This window comes from Chrysochloris asiatica, unplaced genomic scaffold (assembly GCF_000296735.1).
Source record: "Chrysochloris asiatica unplaced genomic scaffold, ChrAsi1.0 scaffold00078, whole genome shotgun sequence".
NCBI lineage: Eukaryota > Metazoa > Chordata > Mammalia > Afrosoricida > Chrysochloridae > Chrysochloris > Chrysochloris asiatica.
The window spans coordinates 1,168,683-1,195,097 of NW_006408596.1; the positions used below are offsets into that span (position 1 = coordinate 1,168,683).

Sequence of the window (26,415 nt, forward strand, 5' to 3'; positions counted from 1 at the left end):
CCAAGTCAGTCCCAACCCATAGCGACCCCGTATAGGGTTTTCTGAGGTGCCAACCTTGCAGTTCAAACGACTTTACAGTACAGTGTATTAACCCACAGCGCCACTCCAGAGTCATAGAAAAATCAAAGCGGTGAAACTGAACAGTATAAAACTCAGACTAGACAGCACTGTGGCCCAGCGGAAGATCTACATGTGTGTTGTTCTACATAAGGTTCTAAAGAGGAATTAGCAAGTATGAGACTCACTGGTGGAGTCCTGATATAGCGCTGCAGGGTAATGCGCTGGACTGCAAGGTTGCTTTGAACCGCAAGGTCAGCGGTTCAAGCTCACCAGGCACTCTTCAGAAACCCTAGACAGAGTCACTATGAGTCAGAAACAACTGCACTTAACAACAACAACAAAGAATCCCTGGGTATTGTAGACAGTTAATGTGCTCAAGTGATAAATAAAAGGTTGGACATTCAAGTCGACCCAAAGGTGCATCAGAAGAACGGTGTGATTATCTGCCTCTGAAAAATCAGCTATTCCAAACTCTATGAAGCACAGTCCTACTCTGACACACACAGGGTCGCGTGACTTAGAGTCGACTGGAGGCACATGGGTTATTTTTGTTATTAAAGATGTGTGTGATGGACTGAACTGTGTTCTCCAAACAGATCTGTTAAGCCCCTAAACCCTGCTACCTGTGAACATGACCCTCTCTCTGTAGATGTCACCAGTCTGGTTACACAAGAAGATCAGATTGGAACAGGGTAGGTCCCGAGCCAATCTGACAGGTGTTCTTCCAACAGAAGGCCTGCCATGTGGCAAGGCAGCTACAAGCCAATAAACACCTGGGGCTGGCAGGATCGGAGCCAGACAGGAAGGATCTCGCCCTCAAGCCTTCAGAGAGAATATGGCCCTGCCGACACCTGACTTGGGATTCCTGGCCTCCAGGACTCTGAGACAATACACTTCTGTTGCTCTAAGTTGACTACTAAGTGGTCCTTTGGCGTGGCTGCCCTAGGAAACGAAGAAGACCACGTGGCTCCTGGGAGAGAGAACAATGAGAGGAAGACGGCATGGCAGGCTGTTTCATACCGCCCCGACTGGTCCCACACACTGCAGGGAACTAGTTAGAGCACAATTCAAAGCTTAATGGTAAGGCTCTGGCCCAATGTGAACAGGGAACAAATTCAGCAGCATGGATAAAACAATACTTGTTCAGGAATTCCAGGTGTGTTCTAAGGCATGGTAGACACACCCTCTGTGGCATGGGGGGCGGGGCCACAAGGGCAGCTAGAGACAGTGAAGAGCAGCGGGTGTAGCAGGGCAGGAGGGGCCAGGAGGTGGACAGGGCAAGGGGAGCAGCATTCATGGAATGACAGCCTGCAGCGGGACACACAGTGGGGCCATGTCCCCAAACTGCAGCCCAAACCTGGTTTCTTCTGAGCGGCACCTGTGTTTTCAATTGCCCAGTCAGGCAGAAAAAGTCCCTCAAAGTTCATCTTTGAACGTGGCGTCTTGTCATTTTTGAAGCTTCCTCTAATTGGTATGGAATCCTGGGATAGCTCTGTGGGCTAATGCGTTGGACCGCAAAATCAGTTTGAACTACAAGGTAGAGGGGTCAAGGTCACCAGCTGCTCCTTGGAAACCCTACACAAGGTCACTACAGGTCAGAATCCACTCCATGGCACTTAACAACAATAACTAACTGTCATATAGTCATAAAATAATAATACAGTGTTCCATACTATAAACATTGTTGTTAATGTGCCCTCCCATCCATTTGGTTCTAACTCATAGCGACCCTGTATAAGGTTTCTGAGGCTTCAAATATTTGCGGAGCAGAAAGTCTCATCTATCTCCCAAGGAGTGGCTGACGGGCTCGAACCGTGGAACTTATGGTTCACAGTCCAGTGCTTATCACATGGAGCCAACACACTCCCCATATTAAAATAACAGAATAATGAAAGTGATAGTCTCATATAATGCAAAAAGAGAAAAAAAAGACTCTCTCACATGCAGACTCACACAGCCCCCGGGGCAGATACCTTTGGTATTTCTGAGGAAAAACAGCACATTCTGGTCCAGAAACTCCTCAGGAACAGGTGTACAGAGCACATGGAGGTGGACCGTCTCTATGATGTGTCTGACAATTTTCTGCAACATGGAGAACAAAGAACCGTCATGTGGCCATACGTCCATCTACCTGGAGAGCCTCCCAGGCACGTCCCCATCACTGCCCAACAACACAGCCCCAGCCATACAACACACGAGCTCAAATGCACCCCCCAGGCTCCGGACACTCGAACCAAACACCCCGGTAAAAGTCTGGACAGAGCTTTGCAAACCTAGAAGTTGCAACAGACTAGGCTTGAATGGAATTTGGAGCATGACGTGTCGTTTCATTCAGCCAAAGGCAGGCTGATGCTTACATCCTGGCTTTAAGCACCACCCTTGGGATGTGTGCAGTAAAGGGTTAACTCAGCCACCCAGGGTTGTCCAAACCCTGCACGTGCCAAACATGCTCACGACTGGTCCTCGGCTGACTCCTCAGTGACCCCTCCAAGGCCTTGGAATATCCTGTCTGATAAGAAGGACTCTACCAGTCAACTAGGACTTCAGAACCAAGACGAGAAAGGGGCGGGGAAACGGAACAGCGAGGACGAACCTAATGACAATGTTCGCACCTAGTAAAAAGGCAGTCGGTGCCACTGAACAACTTCCGGAGACATTGTTGGGTGGGAACTTAAACTGTATGCCTTCACCAAGAACACAATAAAATACAATTTTAACAGGGTGACTTTGTTTACCTGGAACCTAGGGCCACACCAGGTAGTCTATGCTAACAACGTGATTTACAGTGAACACCTACTTTCGTTCCCCTTAAATCACAAGCCAAGCTGTGTCAGTTTGACCTCGGGGTGCCAGAAGATAGGGTAACGAAGGCTAATCACACTGCATTCCTTGGCACTCCACGTCTATGTGACTGTGGACCCCCAAACCACAGCCCAATACACCAAGGCTCAGCTGAGCTGTCCTGGCTGGCAGTGCTTCATACATGTTGTCATAGCTCATTACTGGGAGACTCAGTGCCGTCCCATGATTCCACTGGAGAGGATAACTGGATGCTCATGCCTGGGCCCTCCTGGACCCCGCCCCCCAGGTCTCTCCTGGATCCTTCTTTGCTGAGTCTATCTAATCTGTACCTTTGGCTGTATAGGAGGCAGTATAGGAGGGTTTCTAGGTCAAAGCTGAGAGTGGCCCTGGACACCCCCAACACAGACTGGGATCTGATGCATCACCAGGACCTAGGTTCCCATAACCCAATAAGGAGGGGAAAGGCCCAGGCCTACCTTGACAGGTAGCTTTTCTATCATTTCTTTGAAAGTGTTTCCGTCCTCTGTGATGTTTGCAGGCTGAGAGGTGGAATAGTTTCTCAGATACACATTCTTAGCTGCAAAACATGATTTGGGGAAGAACGGTTGGTACCATTTTATAAAAGTTAAACAAAAGAACATAAACCTCTGAAACTATTGCCCTGACATAACCTTTAAACCTTAAACCAAAAATATCCCAGAAGTCTTCTTTAAACTGAATGATAGCTTAACTAGTAAAAATGTCTGCTCTTTCAAGAACTATCTATATGGGATCAAACGGACAGCAGCAACTCAAGGGACTGGGCAGTGAGTTTATGTGACGAGGGAGGAGCAACTTAGAAGGGGAAGGGGAGGACACTTGCACAACTCTAAGAGAATAATCCATGTTGCTGGACTGTAGATGTAGAAACTACAGAATGTGTGAATAGTGTTTGCTCAGCACTACCAAAATAAAGAAAATTTCAAGGAAAAAACAAGCCAACCATGATTTGGGGAGTAAGATGAAAAAATAATAAAAGAATAAGCATCCTACCACATTAACCAGACCCACATTTTGTACAACAGCACACTTCATTTGACAGGGACGTTAAGGAGGAACGCAGGTACATTTTTACAACTGGATGCTAATGAACTTTGACTTACATGCGCTGAGAATTGTATTTTCGATGCACCCTCAATCAGAAATCTACCAGGCACATGTGTGAATGTGAGGCTCCCACCTATGAAGCCAAAATACCCCACTGCCATTGAGCCCGATTCCAACTCACAGAGACCCCAGGTATTGTTACGCATTGGATCTGCCCTGTGGGGTTTTCTTGGCTGCATTCTTTACCAAAGCAGACAGCCAGGCTTTTCCTCCATGGCACTGCTGCTGAGTGGACTCAAACTGCCAGCCTTTAGACTAGAAGCCAAGAGCAAACCATCGTGCTACCTGGCGCCTCTCCTCACCACACAGGACGTGGAATGGGGAGCCACTACTGAAGGGGAGTCGGGGGGGGCGCTTTACTTATAAGGGGTAGAAAGGTTTGAGGAGCAGACAACCAGGGTAATGGCTGCACAAGACTGAATGTCATCGATGCTACTTAATTGTTGACTTTAATATGGTTAACTTTACATTTACTATTAATAAATTCATTTTCCAAAGTATTGTGCCTTGGAGACTGTCAAAACCAAAGTTGCATCTGGAGGTTGCAGACTGGAAAGCCACGTGCTCTGTGAGGAGTTGTGTGAGCCAGAAACAAGAATGCTTGTCTTCAGGCTTCTGTCAGTTTAAGAAACCCCGCTGTCCATCTGCACTGTGTGCCAGTCTGAGCCCCAGTCTGGTGTACTGAGTTCTACTTTCTGGGGGATGCTTTCTTAGCTCTATTCCTCCCTAGCACCCCCACCCCCCAGTACCACACCTGATATTTTATCCACAGACTCCATCTCTTCTTCCGCCTCTCCCTCTTCAGATGAGGTAAGGAATTCGCTATCTGTCCAGCCACATGTGTGGAAAGAAAAGAGGAAATGTGAATATTTCACTGCATGGGACACCCAACAGCCAAGGGACGCTTATCTTAGAGCCAAGGGACTGGGACATAGTCCACAGGACAGTCATTTGTGCGGCAAGTTTGAGCTTTGAGATGTGGCCGCTATTGGAGACAGTGATTGCTCAATGTCTGTCAAGACATAAGAATAGTCACATAGTTCAGACCAGCCCAGGAAACCAGAAATGACCACCTTATAGAGATGCTCAACTCCACTTAAAATGATCAACAAAGTGCAGCCACATTTCATCCACTGGACTAGCTAAAAGGCGGACCATCTCCGATACTGGAAGAAAGCCCCTCACATGTCTTGGCTGGGTAGCACTGGCAAAAGCTATCTGGAGAGCAGTTTGGCAGGAGCAACAGGTTTGCCATGCTATCTGCAAGTAGAATGTACCTATGAAACCTTTCTTAACTGGAAATGGCAGAAAACAAAGCAGTAATTACCGTTATTTTGTATGGAAAAAAATTTGAGTGTTTCCAGGTTCATAAAAGAACCAAATAATACAACAAAACTGAAATCACACTAATGAATAGTGTTCACAGGTACCATTCAAAGCTATGGCAGCTCCACGCACATATGCTGAATGTGGTTTCCCCAGGAAGGAGCTCAGCATGGCCACCGACAGCCACTCAGGGTGCGTGCTGCCTCTTTAATGACTTACTGCAAAACAAATGTGTCGAATGCTAGTTTCGTTTCACACCTTTTAATGACTATGCAAAGGCATTGGGCTGTGTGGATCCCAACAAATCATGAACAATATTGCAAAGAATGGGTATTCCGGAACGCTTCATTGTAGTCATGAGGAACCAGTATATGGGCCAAGGGACAGTCGTTCAAATAGAACAAGGGGATACCACAAGGCTTAAAATCAGAAAAGGTGTGCATCAGAGTTGTACCTTTTCACCATACTTACTCAACCTGCATGCTGAGTTAGGAATCTAAGGAGCTGGAGATTGTATGCAGAGCAAAAGACCTCTGTAAAGTGTTAAAAATCAAAGATGACACCTTGAGGAGTAAGGTGCGCTTCACCCAAACCACGGTATTTTCAACTGCCTCACATGCAAGTGTAAGCTGGACAATGAATAAGGCCGACTGGAGGACTGATGCATTTCAGTTACGGTGTTGGCAAAGAATACTGAATAGGCCAGGAGCTGCCAGGACAAATTTGCCTTTGAAAAAGTACATGCATAATACTCATTAGATGTGAGAGCGGCAAGACTTCACCTCAAAGACTGAGGACTTGTTATCCTGAAGGACCAGTCCCTGGAGAAGACCATCATTCTGGGTAGAGGGCCCTCAATGAGATGGACTGATGATGTAAAGCCGCAACAATGTTGCTCTGAGTCAGAAGCAACTTGATAGCCCCTAACAATAACAACATGTGATTGATGTTAGTTGTCATCAAGTTAGTTCCGACAAATAGCGACACTAAGCACAACAGAGCTAAATACAGCCCGGTCCTGTACCATCCTCACAGTCATCGTTACGCTTGAACCCAATGCTGTTGCCACTGCGCCAATTCATCTCCTTTTCACTGATCCTCCATTTTACCAAGCATGATGTCATTCTCCAGGCACTGGTCTCTCCTGAGACTATGTCCAAGGGATGAGAGACGAAGTCTGGCCATCTTGGCTTCTAAGGAGCATTCTGACTGTACTTCTTCCAACACAGATTTGTTTGTTCTGACAGTCCCTGGTACTTTTAATATTCTTCACCAATACCATAACTCAAATGCATCAGTTCTTCTATGGTCTTGCTTATTCATTGTCCAACTTTCACTTGCATCTGAGGCTCGGGGCAGGTATAATTCAGTTGTCAAACTGACATCTCTGCTCTTGAACACTTTGAAGAAGCCTTGTGCAACAGATTTGCTGAATGCAATACATGATTTGATTTCGTGACTGCTGCTTCCATGAATGCTGATAAAGGATCCAAACAAAATGAAATCTTTGACAACTTCAATCTTTTCTCTACTTATCATAATGTTATTTACTGGTCCAGCGGTGAGTATTTTTGTTTTCTTTACATTGAGGGGTAACATATATTGATGGTTGTCACCTTTGATCTTCATCAATAAGTATTTTAAAAATCCTCTTCACTTTCAACAAAGCTGAATGATCTGCATATCACAGGTTAATGAGTCTTCCTCCAATCCTGATGCCATGTTGCTCTTCATATCACCCAGTTTCTCTCATTATGTGCTCAGAATACAGATTGAATAAGTATGGGAAAAGAATATAGCCCTGGCATATACAGAACAAAACACTGCCCAGTAGATACGACAGATACATGGGCAGGGGGTGGGGAGTGCTCCATAAAGTACATGGAAAAATGGATTTGAAAAATAATGGAATCTTTCCAAGAATTTTAGAACTTTATGATGCTACGTTCTGGGTAGCTTGTTGCTGTTTTGTATCATTGAATCATTTCTGACTCATAGAGACCCTGTATAAGGTTTCCAAGGCTGTATATCTTTTCAGGTGCAGAAAGTCTCATCTTTGTCCTATGGAGAGTCTGGTGGGCTCGAACCACCAACCTTGTGGTTGGCAGTCTAGTGCTTATCATATGGAGCCACCATAGGTAGCTTGTTAAGTGCCCTTGAGTTGGTTATGACTCGTAGCGACCCTGTATGTGGTTTCCAAGGAGTAGTTGATAGATTTAAACCACAGACCTTGCATTTAAACCAACCTTGCGGTCCAGTGCCTATCCTAGAGCACCACCCTTGGACTCCATAAGTAGATGGGTAGGTCTACAAAAAGAAAGAGAAAGCAATAGAAGGAAAAACAGACAGACACGAAGGTAAGTCAGCAGTATTGCTAGTAGGGTTCCAGTGCATGCACGCATAGGTGTATTCCACAGGACTATGTGTCTAAGCCTGAGTCTACCATCAGAGCATGGTTACAGACAAGTTCCTTCAGTAAGACTCTTAACTTAGTCTTGCAAGTTAAGGAGACATTTTGTGCTATGAGAAAAACTTATTTTGAGTTTTAACAAAACTCAACTGGACATCTTCCCAAATCCCTGAAGCTCTGAAACAAATGTACAGGAATGCTGCCTCATAAAACAGGTCTTGGGTAGAGCAAGCGTTTGAAGGAAGGCTCGTAAGACTTCAAAGATGAATTTACGGCACAGAGGTCAGTTCAGAAAGCTATGGCAGCTGTTTATTAAAATTCTAATAGGGTAGGTAGTCTTGATAGACTGTTCTGAAAGGAATAGGAGGATCGTGACGTTCTACTGGGAGGAAGTTTTAAGAACAGGGAAAATGGTACTGGTCAGAAACAATTGCACTAAGGCATTTTTTTCCATCACACTGCACCTGCCAGTGAGCAAGTGTTGTCATGTGAGATTTGGGTTAGTCATCTTCACCCCATCCAACCTCCAGGCCTGATCTCCCCTTCAGACTTCATGTTTTCCAAGTTCAAAGGCCATTTCAAAAAACAGTTTGAGCACCTCCAGGATGCCCACGCAGCCATTTGGACAAGGTATCAACTGGCTTCTTCAGGCCAAGGTTACAGAAGAAAACACTCTTCAGAAGTCTAGAAAGCTAGACAGAGGTGATGTCAAGAAATTACTTCACATTTTGATATTTTTGTTTAATAAAGGTTTCTATGATTTTGTAAGGAGCTCTGGTAGCGTAGTGGTTACGAATCGGGCTGCGAACCTTAAGGTCAGCGGTTCGAAACTACCAGCTGCTCCACGGGAGAAAGATGAGGCTTTCTACTCCCGTAAAGATTTACACCCTCAGAAACCCTATACAGGGTCGCTATGGGTCGGAACCGACTCGATGGCACATAACAACAACAACAATGATTTTGTAGTAATATTTTTTGACTTACCCTTGTAGGCAGGTAGGTAGACAGACAGATACTGGCAGAAATTCAGAAACAGATTTGGCAGGATACATACTCAAAGCAGGAGCAGGACTAGGGCTTGTGGGATCATGAAAGGTGGCTTTTCAATTTTTACTTTATAATTCTATGCTCTGCTAATTTTTTTTTAAAGAACATGAATTCTGGAAATACTTGTATAATTCCATAAAAAGTAAGCAAGTTATTAAGCGTGTAAGGAATGACTCCCTTTTATTATTTCAAGAAACAATATATAGGTATCCATGAGAACCGAGCATCTTGGGCAGCTGTGTGCCCACCCCTTTCCTTACTGCACCCTCACCAGTAACCACCTGTGTCCATTCACATAAATTTAAACTGGGAGCAGAGTGAAGCCATCTGGACTGGCGGCAGAAACAGAGACAAGACGGATAACAGGACACACATGGCCTGGTCCACTCTAGGTCAGGTGTGAGGGAGGAACTGTTCCAAGCTCTCTGTAGGATAAGCACTGGCCTGCTAACCCCAAGGTCAGCAGTTCAAATCCACAGCTGCTCCTTGGAAACCCTATACAGGATCGTTATGAGTCAGAACAGACTTGATGGCACATAACAACAACAGGCTTAATAAACAGAAGGTGAGTGACAAGTTGAGCCGATAAGTTGGGGAGAAAGTGTTCCTTCCTTCTCCCCATCTCTGTCCAGAAGGCAACACTTGGCACATTCTGGCACCTCCAAGATTTGCAGCTTCGAGTTTTCATGGAGACTGTCCTCTGTGGGGAATACATTCACACTCTTAAAACATGCTACAGTGGAAACAAGATGGAAAAGGAGGGGGAGGACAGGGGACAAGGGTACCTGGGAAGAGGTAGAAACTGGTAGAAGGTTCCTGAACAGCCCTTGGAAGGCCAAGAATTAACCAAGTGGACCCTTCTAAGTGAGTCTGAAACCTGCTGCTACAAGAGCTGGGGAGATACTTCAGTAAAACATCTATTAGTGCACCCAGAGCAGAAAGTAGCCAGGAACTATTCTTACAAGGGCCTCAAAACAACCACAAACTATTACAAGGGCCTCACAGCTCACAAGACATCCCAGTTGCTTCCATTTCCTAGTCTTGGTGTATTAAAAAAAAGAGAGAGAAAAAAAAAAGTGCTAAAACAGGATTACTGAAATCACTGTGGATATTAAATATTCAAGCGTGTTAGCATATCTTTCTATTCATAATTTAACTTGGTAGTAATCTGTCTGTAGTCTAGCCCCTGTTTTAAATAATTCTCAATCAGTGGGTCAGTTGTTAAGTGCCGTAGAGTTGGTTCCAACTCACAGCAGCCGTGTATAGTGTTTCCAAGGCTTTAAATCTTCATGGAAGCAGAAAGCCTCATCTTTCTTCTGAAGAGCAGCTGGTGGGCTCGAACCACTAACCCTGTGGTTCGCAGTCCAGTGCTCATCACATGGTCAATGAGCTTGCCTGGGGCAAAAAGCAAACACACGTTGGATACTTAGATTCAAAAATACTACTTTGATCATCCTACTGGATACCACTGGTAATGTGTTATTGGTGTTTATTCATGATCGTAGATGTTTTTCTAGAATGAATACATGTATTATGTTACTGCAAACCAATAATGTGCATTGAAAATAACTGAAAATGGAGAGGAAGCATTTGAAAGAGGAGGATGAGCATGGCTACACAACGTGAAGACTGTAATCAATGTCACGGAACTGTTCGTGAAGAAATGAGAAATTGGAGTGGTGATTTCCCACAACAAAAATAACCCAAAATATATTATTTTATGAACAAATATGAAAAATAAATATTGCAGCAATATTCACAATTACCAAAAGGTGGAAACAACCTAAGTGTCCATGACCAGGCAAAGGGATAAACAAAATGTGCTCTAGTCATACAATGAAATATGATTCAGTCATAAAGAGAAGCCAAGTCCAGATGATTGCTACAACAAACTTTGAAAACATTATGCTGCGTGCAAGACACCAAGAACAAATATTGAGTGATTCCATTTACATGAAACATCTAAAACAAGCAAACCCATAAAGATATGAAATAGATCCGACATGGTGAGACCTGGGGACTCCTGAGCCCATGGACAAGGACATAGCCACGGAGGGCTAGAGCTGAGAGTGAAGCATCCAGCTAATATAAAGTGAGGGGAGACACACAAGAACACCCAAACTTGTAGACAGTTCCAACCTAGCTTCAATGGCTTGATGATCAGATCTCGACTAGAGGAAGATAAAAAAAAAATTTTTTTTAAATAAAGGAAACAAGTGTAAATTGCTAAAATTGGATGAACTTGACTTATACTTATGGATATAGTAGCTCAAAATACCAACTGAGAGGGAAGGAGTCTTCACATCAAATATCAATCCTGTCCCCTCTGTATACAGGGTTGATAGAGATAAGCAACTTAGACATTGGCTACTTAAAATGGGGGGGAGGGCCTTACAAATTTTCAAGATGGAGTTTAGTTTCAGAGTGTGTGGCGTAAGGTAAATCCCCACTGAATAGTTTTCACCTTGTCTAGATGGGTCTGGTGAAGAGATGGGGATAAGATTCATATGATTCAATAGTGAATAATTGTTATCACAACTAATCGCAATGGTCACAACTGTTAAGGTAGAAGTTTGTAACAAAAAGGGGGGAGTAGTTACTATTACAGTCCAGGAACAGAGGACCCTAAGACCATCAAGGGAGAACAGCACAAGAGGAATGTGGGACCCTATCCAGAGAAGCGGCGACACCACAGATGGAGGAAGAGATGAGGGCATGGAGAGAGAGAGCAGCTGAGGACTCGATGGTAAGAGAAAGGCTGTGTGTTCATGTGGCCTTTGGTTGTTTAAATGATGATATATACCTGAGTGTTTTTGTGTACATCACCCCCCACCAAAAAAAAGACGGAATAGAAGCAAATGCCATTGAATGATGATACACAGAGGGGACTGTAATCATTACAATGAAACGTAAAGTGTAAAACTGATGCTCTCCCATGTAAACTATCACTCAATTCATAATACATATATATATCAGACAAGGAGCTCTGGTAGCATAGTGGTTACAAATCGGACTGCTAACCTCAAGGTCACCAGTTCGAAACTACCAGCTGTTCCGCGGGAGAAAGATGAGGCTGTCTGCTCCCGTAAAGATTTACAGCCTCGGAAACCCTGTACAGGGTCGCTATGAGTCGGAACCGACTCCACGGTACACAACAACAACAACAACGTATATCAGACATTACCAGAGATGGAGAAGAAGAAGAAATGGGAATGATTAAAGAGTATTGAAATTCTGTTTTGGGTAATGAGAAAGGTTTTATAAATAGATAGTGGCGGCCATGGCACAACCCTGCAAATGTAATTAAATGTCACAGAGTCGAACACTTAAAAATGGTTACAAGGCATTAATTAAAATTTCAGCCTTTTGATTCCTAACAAAATCCATTTTTGTTAACAAAAATTTTGTTAACAAAGCTCAATTTTACCTTGACAGACCTTGGTGGACCTACCATAGAACTTCTGTGTGTTCTTTTATACTGCTCTGGGGTTGTATTTTCAGTTTTCTAAGCTTAACTTTATACAAAAAAAAAATGAGGGTAAACTCAGAACAACAACAACAAAAAGGTTTAACATGATAAATTTTATGTTGTATGTTGTTGTTGTTGTTGTTAATGCCATGTACTCCGACTCATAGCAACGCTGCACAGGGATTCTGAGGAGCAGTAGGTGAGTTCGAACCGCCGACCTTAAGGTCCAGTGCTTAACCTATGGTGCCACACCAGGGTTCCATGTTGCATACTTTACCACAAATTAAAATTAACCAAAAATAGTGGCCGTGGTGTCAACTCCGACTCACGGAGGCTGCATGCATGTCAGAGCACAACTGTGTTCCACTGGTCTTTTCAATGACTGGTTTTTTGGAACCATATCACCAGGCCTTTCTTCCAAGTCATCTGGGGATGGGATTCAAACAGTCAAACCCATTAACCGTTTGTACCAGCCACGAGCTCCAAATAATTTTTAAAAAGTATAAGAGGTGTGCCTAATACCTTTTAATGTTGGGGAACACCGCCCTGTGAGATGCTTGTGGAGACCAAGAAGTTCTTAGGAAGCTCGCACACTAACACAGGAAACTCACATTGATCAAATCACCTCACTAAAACTCCCTTTAGGACCACTGCGACCCTGCTGGTCCTCAAGCTGGAGACAAGCTCGGAGTTCGCAAGCGGCTCCACCTTCGCGTCCTCGCCAGGCCTTCCACACCCAACCCTTGCTGGTCCCGCCCTGTTTGCTCTCCCCACCAATCAGAGCAGCTGCTACGGTGACCACATGACCTTCTAGATCCGGTTGCTTTTGGAGGGGTGGGAGTTGTGTGCCAGTTAAGAGTTTAATTTGTTCAAGGTAAATGTTTTAACGCTACTGTAATTTTTTTAAAAAAGCGGTTTGGTAACTTCCTTGATTTTTGGTACATCAGGAGTATCAAAACATAGACCAACCCATTGCTGTGAAGTGAATTCAGACGCATAGTGACCAGATATAAGAGTAAAGCTGCCCATAAGGTTCCCAAGGTTGTAACACTTTAGGAAGCTGACAACCACATCGGTCTCCCAAATTAAGGTTGTTGGATTCAAACCGCCAACCTTTTGGTTAGCAGCAGCGCGCTTTAACCCACTGCGCCACTAGGGCTCCTTTCAAAAAGTAGAAAGCGGTGTTTTTCACCGGTGTGAGACCCTTTCCAGGAATGTGAACGCTGTGTCTCTGCACACCCACTGCAGGTGGCTTACAGTGACCCGTATATTCTGAATTCCTACTGTCTCCCCACCCCACCTCCACAGGGGTCACTTAACCTGTCATAGTTGGTTCGTCTGTAAAACAGGTACAATACACACCACGGTAGATCAATGCCCTGATATATTATTGTTAAATACCCTCTAGTCAATTCCGTCTAGTCACTTCCCACTCATAGTGGCCCTGTATAGGGAGGGTTTCCACAGGGAGCGGCTGGTGGGTTTGAAACGTCGACCTTGCAGTTCAAACCGACCTTTAGGTCCAGTGCTTATCCTACAGCGCCACACCAGGATTCCTTGACATGCGGGTTAAGTTGTTGGAAAACTGGAATTAAAAGATAATGGAATTTTCCCATGAACTCTTCAAAGTCCCCCATGTACAACCAGTACCTGGTGCAGGTGAGCCCTACCCAGGTGTCTGCAGTGGTTACTGACTCAGATTGGGAGTCCCAGGCGGACTGTGAGCCCAGGGCAGTGTCCGCACGAGGCGAGTGGGCTGGTGGCTGCAGCCCCGACGCAGGCCGGAGGAGGCGCTCACCCATCTCCATGTCCACCTCCTCCAGCACCACCTTGCGGTAGAAGAAGAGTGTTGTGGCAGCTTCCTCGTCGCTTGTTTGGTTGAGGAAGTGCAAGATGAGGTCCTCGGCCTCGCCGTCGTTGCGTGACAGCAACTCTTCGAAGAAACGGGGTTCGGTGAGGTCGAAGGCTTTGTACACTCGGTCCCGCATCCACCACACCCGCAGGTCGTCCATGGTACTGTGCAGGGACTGGCCGCCGGGCTGAGGCGGCTGCTAGCGGAGAGCGCGTCCCTGACCGCGTCCCTAGCAACAGGTGCCGGGAAACGGCCGCCACCTGACCGGCTGACGTCCCCACGCCGCGCCGGGGTAGTCCCGCGCCGGGGCAGTCCCGGGCTGGATGCGCTCACGTCCCACCTCCCACCCCCGCGTTCGCAGAGAGGACACCACCCATCTTCACCCCAGGGCTGGCGCCAAGGGATGGGGCGCGCCAACCTGCTAGTCCTGGGGCAAAAGGCGAGTGCAGTGACCTACAGATGTCAAGACCTTTGAGAAGCTGCTCCGTGCCCCACCTCATCCATTCTCACAAACTCTGCCTGTCAGCGTCTTCCTGGTTCGTGACCATAAGGGCTCAGTGGCTAGAGGTGACAAGATGATCAAGGTCACATAGCATCTCACTCGTGTTGGAGGCAGATCAGAGACTAGGTAGCCCTCAGCCGCAATGGACTAAGGGATGTTTGTTGTTAAGTGCCATCGAGTCGGTTCCATTCATAGCAACCCTACAGGGTTTCCGAATAGCGGCTGGTGAGCTTGAATTTCCCTACAGCTCCCTCCACACCAGGACTCCAAGGGGTGTAGTTATTGTTATTAAGTGCGGTTGAGTCTGTTCCCACTCATAGCAACCCTCTATAGGGCTCCCGAGGTGCGGATGGTGGGTTTGAACTGCTGACCTTGCGGCTCAAACTGACCTTGCAGTCCAGTGGATTATCCTGAAGCACTGCCCCAGGACCCCTGATGGGGGTTGTTAAGAGGAACAAATAAAACACAAGCTTTCTTAAGAAGGGGCACATTCCTTCTGGTGTACAGGATCAGAGAGGCAAGACAGTTCCTTGACTCTCTAGTGGAGACAAGGGCATGATAAAGCAAAACCACCACATTTTAAAAATATGTATTTTTTTTATTAGTTAAACAAAGTTTATTACGGAGAGTTAAAATGCCAATTTGTCCCTTCTTGAATTTGTAGAGCCAAATACTATGTATGCTGTTTCTTGTCATTCTGTCACAGGGACCCCAAAAACACAGGCTTTTGTGTGGGATTTTCCCATCAAGGAACAAGTAAGTGGACATGGTATGGACTTAATTGGGATGTCCTCAACTGCACCCAAATGTGTGTTGTAAATTCTCTTCTGTCTGTAGGCATCATCCCATTAGGAATGGGTTGTCTTTGTTATGTTAATGAGACCAGTTACTGTAGGCTATCTTTTGCTGGTTCTCAAGCCACTTGAAGAAGACCGCCCAGAAGTAGAGCGCAGAAAAGACAAGGCCCTTCCTCCAAGAGCCTTCCCCCAGAGCTGGCTCTCTGAATTTGGACCTGTAGCCTCCTGAACTGTGTGAAAATAAATCTGTTTCTTGTGATGTTTCTGTGGTAGCAGCTAAGACAAGAATGTTTTAAGGATTTCCTAAAATTGCAAACCTACACTCGCTGTAGCCTGGTTTCCATCCCCTTGAATTAAGGTTTCTCAGTAACCTTGGTGGAGGTATGTAATGCTCTACATTTTCATCAGAGAAATCTGTATTTAAATGCAGGCTGCAAGGACAGCTGGAGAAGTGATGTTTGACTTTTGCTTTCCAAAATGAGTACTGCCTTAAAGTGTCTGGGTATCTTCTTCATACACATTCTTCAGACGAAGACTAAAACCGTAAGGTTGTTACAAAATGCTGGCTCCAGACCTGAGAGCAGATACATTCCGTTCTCTATTAGTGATAGAAAGTCCACAGAGGCTACTAAGAACATCCTGAATAACTCACAATTAGGTCAAGCCTGGGATGAGCTCCATCCTTATAGAATGAAAGCAAATTCTATTGTACTGATGAAATCCCTTGAGCTTTCGAGCTTTCTGATTCCATTAGCAGCACATGGCAGGAAACATCTGAGTGAAAACTGAAAAAACGTGGCCATCATTAGCTTTCTCTAGAAAACTAGAGTCTCACAAACTGTATAATAGTTTCACCAAGAGGCTTTAAAAAGAAAAGGAAACTGCCTCTCTGTCGACATGACATTGGAACCAACAGGTTTATAAAGAAAGAAAATTTCCTCTGCTGACTATCTTCTGGTGACTAAATGACACTATCAAAGCATAATTGCAGACTTCTTTCACTTAAGTTAGGATTCATTCCTTTTTTTATATAATTACCTTCTACATGGGCTCCCTGTGTGGCGCTGTAGGATCAGCACAGGACTGCAAACCACAAGGTCAGCAGTTCAAACCCACCGGCTGCTCCTTGGAAACCCTGTACAGGGTCGCTATGAGTCGGAATTGACTCGACAATACTCAACAACAACCTTCTGCATAACTACTAGACTCCTGGTGTGGTGGGGTAGGATTAGCACTGGACTGCAAACCACAAGGTCGGCAGTTCAAACCCAGCTACAGGATCACTATGAGTCAGAACCGACGCGACGGGCACTCAGCAATGGAACTACCATCCAGACTTCCATTGAAAAGCGATGCTTCTCTCTCTGTTCTGCACCCGGCTCAGAGGTGCTAACTGGAATTACAAAGTGTCCCTATGACAGTCACCAGTAGGGGGCAGTACAGAATTCGTGAAGATACAGTTGACTAATCAGTTACTGTTGTTGATGTAAAGTCGGTTCTGACTCACAGAGGCCCAGCAGAGGGTTTCTGAGGATCAGGCTGGTGGGTTTGAACCAACCTTGTGGTTAGTAGTCCTACAGCGCCACACCAGGACATGGAAATCCCAGGTTTCCTAGAGACAATTTAATTATCATCATGTGACAACTTTGGGGGCTCTCAGAGGCACCTGAGAAGGCAGCCTGAAACTGGGACAGCATTATTGACAACGGGAACTCACCAGAAACACGGGCTCGGCATTACACCTGTGGGGCAGACCAAGCTTGGAGATCAGAATCATTTTCAAGAGTTTCCTCTACATTGTTTTCTAATTAATAGTTTAATACAAGAACAGAAAGCAATGAATTGAGACTGGCTGTGGCTAACAGCTTGGCAAGCAGGAATGAGGACTCTTTCAACACAAAGGCTGGATGTGAGTCACAGCTCAGGCCTACGAGGCTGAGTCTATGCCTCTCAGCGCACAGACTTTGAAGTCCCTTCAAAACACACACTTAAGGGCAGTGCTGCCAGAATTGCTTCATTGCAACATGCAATGAAGGTGCCCAGGTCAACCACCAAGCAGTGCAGACAAGTATCGTGACCAATGGGCTTGTTAATGTTTGAAACTGTAGGTTGCTCAAAAATGTAAGCCCAAGAAGATACCATAGACTTTATCTTGAAAATGACTGTAAATAATTATCTACAATTATTAAAGTAAAATAGGGAACATAAACAGTTTTTAAAAACACAGAATACATCAGATGGTTCAAGAGGTGACAAACTCACTCAAAACTAAAAGTTAGGTGTACAGATGCAGTTCAAATAAAGTGTGTACATGAATGGCTAATAAACATAATTTGTTTTCAGTTGATCTAAATTGCATTTGAGCATTTGGACTTATTCTAAATAAAATAGCCAGACCTTTATTTAGAATTTGTCTGAAAGTGAAAAAATTGTATTTATACTGTTCTCAAGGACAGACAAACCATTTTTCATGGTAAAATTTCTTAATTCATTTTTTTTTTAATAAAAATATACAAAATACTACTTTCTACCTTTCCATCACTCGTTTTGTTCAGCAACATCAGCCAAACCGGCCACTAAGTACAAATCACATCCGATCAGATCTTCTATAGTTTCACTGGCTATTAAGGCTCAGTAGACAATTTAGCTTTTAAAACATACAATTATCATAATTGGTTTGCTATAAGGACAACAGAATGAGTCTTTAGAAAAATAGACAAGTGGCATTACCATTTGTGTTTTTTTATCCCGTTTTCCCATTATTAAAACAGATGAAACTGTAAAAACAATCCTCTATTTGCAGTTGCAGGTAGCATATGATATAAAATATTTGCGTATTTTTAATCAAGCAGAATAAATGAGAATCTTTAGAATATCCATCATTAGATTTTAAAAAGAAATACTATGCTAACGTCAGCAGCTGGAAAATATTATCTGACAATTTCAGTGGCCGAACAACACTCTTGTTTTTTTAATAAGGTAAAAGGCTTCAAATATCTAAGACCATTTTAACTTGCCATTCAAAGCTGGCTTCTCTTCCTCAACCCTATATTTTTAGAAATACCGTGAACATAACATTTGGCATTAACATATATTTGCTCATCATAAAAACAACTCAAAGAAATTGCTATATCTGAAATTGTTAAACTTTACAAACTATTTAACATGAGGAAGAGGTATATATTACAGAATTATTTGGCTCTATCATAAGGCAATTGATGAAGAGGGACTTGTTCCTATCAGAACTCTGACATAAATGGAATTCTATAACATGATAAGTCTCCATACATCTGAAAGCATGTTGGTTACAGCAATACAATCAGGCCAGGTCGTCACTACTGAACTTCGACGAAAGTAGATTAAATGAGAAGGGAACAAATTTGGTGCCTGCACCAATGTAGAATTTATTCTGAAATTCCACCCTAAAAAAAGAAAGAACAGGAAAAGAAAAACAAAAACAAGAAAATCTATGGATTAGTGGAAGTTTGTGAAATAACACTGCTTAAATTTCTTGAGACAACATCTGTAAGTTAAGAATCAAGCAGTCCATAGGCCGAAATGGTTTTCTTCTCTAAATCGTTAACGTGTAACAGAGACACGTTGTGCCACCTCACACACTGCGGGACACACAGAAGGGACGGACACCTAGGACTACAAGGCACTGCTCTCCGAAGGCAGAAAACTGGGTTTGTAATCTCAGATAGCCTATGACACATTAGATAACATTTAAGAAATACCAGGAGTCCTGGTGTGGCGCTGTGGGTTCACGCGCTAGGCTGCAAGATCTGTTTGAACCAAGTACATCAGCCTCTCCTTGGAAACCCTAAACAGGGTCGCTATGAGTCAGAGATGACTCAACTGCACTTAACAACAACCACAAGAAGTACTTTATAATAAAATAAAGCAATTTGTCAAGGTCCAAACCCACTACATATTCACTGTAATCAAGTCAATTGTGACTCAGCGATAGGGTTTCTGAGATTGGAAATCTTGTTGGAAATAGACAGCCTCATCTTTCTCTTGTGAAGCAGCTGGTGTGTTCCAACTTCCGACCTTGAAATCAGCAATCAAGCACTTAATCCACTGTGCCACCACAGAAGGCCCAAAATAAACTCGCAAATATGAAATATTATTATCATTCTGCCAGTGTAAACTTGCTTTTGTCTGTGCTAAAAGGTGAATAACAAAATACACATTTAACCCACAAGGATCTGAACATACATCCCACTATTCGGAATGGGACTGCGTACCTAAACAAAAGCTTTTGATTTTCGTGGGGATTGTATTTTTTCATTGCTAAATCCCTAAGCAACATTTCAGACTCACCAATGGAGGCGTATGGCGTGAAGGAAAGCAGACAGCCCTTCCATGATGAGGAGGATGAAGATGGTCAGGACAGCGAAGCAAGCAATGACAGGGAGCAGCAACAGCACGCCGTAGGTGGTGTCCACACGGAGGCCCAGGCGCATAAGCATGGCCCACAGCACTTCCGACAGCTCTGGGGGACAAGGTTGGACCAGAGTGAGTCTCTGCTTAACTTCAGTCAGTTGCCCCAGTCAGCTTCCCCCTGAAAATTCTCCACTTTTGCCCCATAATACTTATGTTGTTGTTAAGTGCCGTCAAGTCGATTCCGACCCATAGCAACCCTGTGTAGGGTTTCCAAGGCGCAGCTGGTGAGCTTGAACCATTGACCTTGCAGTTCAGATGGCTTTGCAGTCTGGCACATGAACCCACAGCGCCACACCAGGACTCCATAATACTTATACACTGTACAAAACATGAGTGAGCTATTTCTTGTGTGAAACTCAACCAGCTCCTTCCTCACCCCTGAGACAGTAAGGAAGACCCGACACTTGGGAAAAATCTGAAGCCCATCTCCCAAAAAAATGGTGGTAGTGGTGTTTGGCCCTGTGTAAGATTTTTCCAAGGCTATAAATCTTTATAGGAGCAGAAAGCCTATTCTTTCTCCTGGGGAGCAGCAGGTGGATTCGAACTGCTGACCTTATGGTTAGCAGCCTAACACATAACCCACTATGCCTCCAGGGTTCCTTATAAATGTATAGGGAAAGGAAAATAATAGTGCATCTATTTTTTGAAGTATTATCATTGAGCATTACAGTGTTTAAAATCTTTAGAAAAATAATAACATCTTATCAAGGATAATTTAAACTCACGGTATGGAGCAAGTATCTTTTCGAGAATTTTGGCACACTGTCACACAAGAAGGATTAAAACATCTTAGGGAAATTGGAATTAAAAGATATTTTCTTATTAACTTTTTGAAGTCCCCTCGTACTCTATTCTAAAATTGGATCAGATCCATTTCTGACATTTTGGAAGACCCTGAAATCTCTCAGAGTTCTGCCAGCATCATTTCCACAGGGGGCATCTTTCTGGTTAGCACCGACACCTCCCTCTTGTTTGTCAGTATGTCTGCTGTCACTACATTCCTCTGGCTGTGTTGTCCTAGGGTGTCAGCAGTGTCAACATACTCAGGGTCAACTACTTCTTCTGGAATTCCAGAACATTCTATTCAAATTTCACTTCCAGCATCATCCCTTTGTATTTCTTTGATGCACTGCCATCTTTGTTGGCCACCTCATTTTGTGACTATCCATTTTTGTTCAGTGGCCCAGGAGTAAAATTCGCAAACAAAAAGGCACCACACAACATACTCTGCTGCCTGTGGCTGAGCAGAAGGACAGATGCGCAGACACTGGTCACTGGCAGGCTTTGAGCGAAGAGGCCTGCCTGGCCACTGATCAGGAAAGGCCTGGACTCTTTCCAGAGTACTGTGAGGACTGAAAAGCTAGCAGGAGAGCATGTACTTTGTGCGCTGAGTCTCAGTTAATCAACTGTGTTGACGGAAGGCTCTTTGGAAGCCAGGATGGTGAGACTTCTTCTCATGTACTGTGGGTATGTTGTCAGGAGAGACCAGTCTCTGGAGAAGGACATCATCATACTTAGTAAAGCAGACAGTAAGCACAAAAGAGCAAGACCCGCCATGAAATGTATTGACAAGAGTAGCTACAACGATGGGCTCAAATACAGCAACAAGTGTGCTTCACTCTGTTGTACATACGGTTGTTATAGGCTGGAACCAACTTCCCAACCAATGAATTCTGAACTGTGCTGTTGGGGACTGAAGCTGTTGAACTAAACCCTTGTGAGGAGCTTGTGTGTCCCAGAGCAGTGCAGAAGGAGGACAGCCTACAATCAAACGACTGCTCAGCACTGGCTGACATCATGAATATTCATATTTGCAAGGCAGAACCTTTCGCATACATGAAGGAAGTAACTGTTATAAAACAGATACAGTTCTTGAAGCCCTCAGTCCCTCAGGAATCTTTTCACGGTACCCTAAGCCAAAGCAAACACCCGCAACAACTATTTATTAAGAAATTCATGAAGATTCTTATTGCAAGAAAGACCTGCAGAAAAAGACTGTCTGGTTGTTTGAACATCAAGCAAGCTATTTGCTTCGGATGCATCAAATAAAGAACGGTCAGCTCATCAGGGAAAACCCCTTCCTAACACTGAAACTCAAAGGGAACCTGTGAGAAGGACAGGATACTCACTGGGAACCACCAGGGTCTCCCTATGAGTGAATGTGAGGGAAATGCACCAATGAAGATATGGCCTGAGTTTGGCCACATTCAGTTGACACCATTGACCTTGAGGTGAGAAAAAGAGAAAGGGGTATCTGGTCTGAAGTTTAGGGAGATGTGTGAATTCCTGAGCCCTTGGGCACTAACCTAGCCCCTGAAGGCAAGGGCTGAGAATGAAGCAGCCAGCTGGTCTGAAGTGTAGGGAGGTGTGTGTGAACTCCCAAACTTGTAGCTAGTACCTGGATGACTAGTTGACCAGAACTTGAACCAAGGAAGATAAAGATGTCTGATACTGAGAACAAATGCAAATTGCTATAATCTGATGAACTAGGTTTTTGCCTATGAATGCAATGACTTGAAATTCCAACCAGAATGGAAGGATTCTTCATATCAAGGAAGAACAAAGAACAAGCTTGTTTCCTCAGTGTACTGGACTGATAGGGACAAACAATTTAGACAGTGGATATCAAAAATGGGGGGGGGGGGGTGCACGCTCCACTTTGGTTGACTAAATTATTATATATTCCTGAGTGTTTTTGTGTACAACCACCTGCGTGCCCCCCCCCCGCCAAAAAAACCCCACAGGTAATGGAAGCAAATACGACTGAATGATGATGCATGTTCTCCCATGTAAACTATCTCTCAATTCACAATAAAAGCTTAAAAAAAAAAAAGGGAAGGGGGGCTACAAAGACATGAAATAGCTGGCTAACAAGCTTTCATGAGCTTAGTTTCAGAATGAGGGGGGTAAGGTGGTATCCCCACTGAATAGTTTCCCTCTTTTCCAGATGGATTGGTGAAAGGGGATGGGGGAGGATGGGGATAGGATTTTATGATTTATTCTGAGTAATTGTTAGCAAAATGAATTGCAATGGTCACAACTGTAAATGTAGAGGATGGGTAACTAAAATGGCGGCTCATTTCAGGAACAGACAATCCGAGGACCATCGAGAAGGAAGAGCGTAAGTGAAACATATGCTCCTGGCTGGAAAAGCGGTGACAGCAGAGGCGGTGGCATGGAGAGGTGGAGCAGCTGCAGGCTCATGGCCCAGGGACTGAGAAAGGCTGTGGACCTGCAGGGAGGAGGCTGGCTAGCAAAATGCATCCTTTGGACATTTAAATGAACATACATTTTTTTGTTTTGTAAGTATGCATCAAATATTTTTGCTTAGTTCCTTTGCAAACTATAATTTGTAAATGGAGAGCTACGGGGAAGAAGTGGGATAACCGTTGTTGCAGGGAGGGGATGGTAATCACTGAAATGAAACAAAGTATATAATTTGCTGAATGTCGAGCTGATTACCTTGTCTGTAAACCATCACCCAATTCACAGCAAAAAAAAAAAAAAAAAAACAACCCACCCACCCTTACTAACGCTGGTTCACAGGGTATCCGAAAGATGGTGCTGTTTCTCTTAAACATCTGAAGTGCCCCACATGTTCCTTGTGAGCTCACAGATGTGCTGCGTGCGGGGTGCCTTGGCACACTTTGGAAACAGCGGGTGTGAACAAACACTTACGTGCATGAGCCAAACTGAGAGCCCAGAGCCTCAGGTACGACGCAGTGTTGGAGATGCAGCCAAGACAGTATTCGATGGAGTGAATCACTTGGGTCATTAATATTTCTCCAAAATTAAACTGAGAGAGATCACACAACATATATTAGATCCTTTATAGGAATACCATTCAAAGAGTCCGTCCACTCTCAGGGCGAACAGGAAACGAACTGACTTCTGGGTACTGCTTATGACAAAGTGGCAAGAGAGGGACTGTGAGTCACAAAATTCAGGTTCTGCTGACAGCTTTCACTATTCCCCCCACTACTACTGTCCTATCCCCAGCAACCCCCTCACCCCAACCCTCAGTTTCTTACATGTAACCTGAGTGGGTTGGACTAGAACCGTGATCGTCAAAACTGTCATATCCCTCAGACACACAAGAGATTCTTGTAATTCAAAAAGTCTCAGATAGAAATAAGCACTTCCCCACCACAGGTTAGAGGAAAAGTAATAAATGCACATGCTGAATAGATGGGAGCATCTACAATTGGAGACCCACAGGACATCATCCGGAGAGATGATGCCAACATGCTCCTAGGCTCTGCTTTTTGTTTCTCTATGATCATCTGAAATTATGAGTACCTCTTCAAAATGGAACCATCAAATTACACAATAATTATAAGAAGTTCATTATAAGGAATGATACTTCGTCCTAGTTGGATGGCCAACTCAAGTCTCCAAGAAAATAAAACATAACAAAGCAGGGGGCATGTTCTTTCTACCCAGAACAATGTCTCTCTTCTTGGGGCGGGGAACCTCTTCTCCAGTTCAACCCTTTGCCCCAAGCAAAGCTATTGGCCCAAGGACAGCATGTGACCCTTGACAAGCCAATCACAGCACTGCCTCAAGAATTTTCCTAACAGTGACTAGCTATAAGAGCACTTCCCACCTCTCTGCTTTTAAAGACTGAAGAAAGCAAGCCCAAAGATAGCCGTGGCCAAGGTTCCAATACCCTTGGGACAATTTGGTTTGAAGACTATAAAGTAAGCTTGCAGTGAGAAGGCCTCTCGGAATCAGCGACCCAGGAACTCAACCAAGTCTCCTTGAGTGGAGACTAACTGTACTTCCGTGCTGATGTGAGCCACTAAGTTTATCTGAAGCTAGTGCGAATTGGGTCTCTTTCCTTTCAGATACAAAATAGCTGACTTGTACGAGAATCTTTTGAAAGCAATGCTCTTAACACTTTAAGTCATTTACTGTCTAACTAGTAATGCTCACACACTTTTGAACAATCCTATTGTTTAATGTGAAACAAGATGTTAACACAAAACTCTCACACAAGGGTAAATCAAAAAGCATTGCCACAAAATCACAAACAACTTTATTAAACAAATATATCAAAGTGGGAAACTATGTTTCTCAGCATGTCCTCCACTAGGCCTGTACACTTCTGAAGGCGGTGCTGCCTCTCTACCACCCATTCCCTAAGTTCTGCACTCTTCATATACACCATGTCAAAACAGCAGTTTTGGTCTTCTCACAGAACTCAAAATCATGTTCCTTTGAAACAGTCTTTGAGTTTGGAGAACCAAAAGAAGTCTTAAGGAGCAAGATGAGGGCAGTAGGGAGGTTGGGGTAAGGCTTCACAATCAAATTCCTATTGGGCAGTCCTTGCTACCCTCAAAGAATGAACAGGTGCATTATCGTGATGGGAAAAATTCCTTGACAAAACTTTCCTGGCCTTTTTCTCACCAATGCAGTTTTCCATTTTCTTAAAACTTCTTCATAGTAAGTCCCGTGGTTATCCTGTGTCTTTCAAGAAAATCTATCAAAAACGTTCCTCTGGAATCCTATAAAATCGTTGCAATAAGGTTTTGAGCTGACCTCTCTACCTTGAATTTAACTGGCCCGGCAGAACCCTTTGGATCCAAGCCACTGTTTGGATTGTCTATTTTTCTGAAGACACTCTAAAATAAGACCAAGGTAAGTGAATTAATGAGAGAACTTATCTGCAACCATCCACTGATCACAGCCATGTTCAAACACATTTTGCTTGGAATAAGCCTGTGCATACAGGCAATACTTTTCAACTCGACGGCACTTAACAACAACAAGAACCCTTGTATTATATTTGCTCCTGTTGTTAAGTGTCGTCAAGTCGGTTCTGACTCACAGTGACCCTGTATAAAGTTTCTGAAGAGTAACTGGTGAGTTTGAACTGTCAACCTTGCAGTTAGCAGTACACCACACCAGGACCCCATATTCTAGTGATGACACCAGTTTACTAGCAAATTATGAATTATTATAGGATGGCTATCACTGAGAGCTCAGTGGGCTGATGTCAATTTCTCAACCATTACTGGAAAAGTTACCTCCTCGATGGTCACTTCCCGGCAGCCATCCTCCATTCGGGGATTTCCTTCTTCGATGTCTTGGCTTCCCAGCAGAGACACCTCCTCTTCACTATCCTTCCTCACCAGGGTGTAGCCACTCTGTCAGCAAGCGGAGGAGGGCATGATCAGTGCAGTTCAATGACAAATTGGTGACAGAGTCTTATGCGTACTCCCTTCATTTCCCTTCACAATTGGGCTTGTGGGGAATAAAACAAGCTCTTTAAGAGGAGCTGAAGAACTAGACATACATGGAACCATGAGTCTGGAAATAACACGTGCCAATAAATGGTATCAGTGGTTACCCCTGGAAAAGAGGGGCGGAACTGAACACTTTTTGCTGTGTTTTCCATGTTTTCTAGCATCTTCTAACTATTCAAATAAAATGCTTTCAAGGGGGGAAATAAAAAGCGTAAGGGAAACATCCAGTCTTTAATTCTGAAAACTTGTCTCTAAGAATTTCGCCACAGCTTTTTGATGATCCCAGAGAATAGAGGGTTCAGGGCCT

At 44.1% G+C, this 26,415-nt stretch overlaps 2 protein-coding genes across 2 annotated transcripts in view; both read right to left on the reverse strand.

The window, feature by feature from the left end:
- Positions 1 to 14,272, reverse strand: part of DNAH10 (dynein, axonemal, heavy chain 10) — a 210,003-nt gene extending 195,731 nt beyond the window's left edge. The window contains exons 1-2 of the mRNA XM_006865476.1: positions 13,931 to 14,272; positions 2,034 to 2,142 (exon numbers count right to left, since the gene is read on the reverse strand). Of these exons, the coding sequence (XP_006865538.1) occupies positions 2,034 to 2,142; positions 13,931 to 14,272 (451 nt within the window). The remainder of the gene's footprint in view (positions 1 to 2,033; positions 2,143 to 13,930) is intronic.
- Positions 14,273 to 18,730: 4,458 nt separating this feature from the next.
- The window catches only part of ATP6V0A2 (ATPase, H+ transporting, lysosomal V0 subunit a2), a 54,090-nt gene continuing 46,405 nt past the window's right edge, over positions 18,731 to 26,415 (reverse strand). Inside the window, exons 17-20 of the mRNA XM_006865366.1 lie at positions 25,890 to 26,009; positions 23,539 to 23,656; positions 19,738 to 19,909; positions 18,731 to 18,833 (exon numbers count right to left, since the gene is read on the reverse strand). Of these exons, the coding sequence (XP_006865428.1) occupies positions 18,731 to 18,833; positions 19,738 to 19,909; positions 23,539 to 23,656; positions 25,890 to 26,009 (513 nt within the window). The remainder of the gene's footprint in view (positions 18,834 to 19,737; positions 19,910 to 23,538; positions 23,657 to 25,889; positions 26,010 to 26,415) is intronic.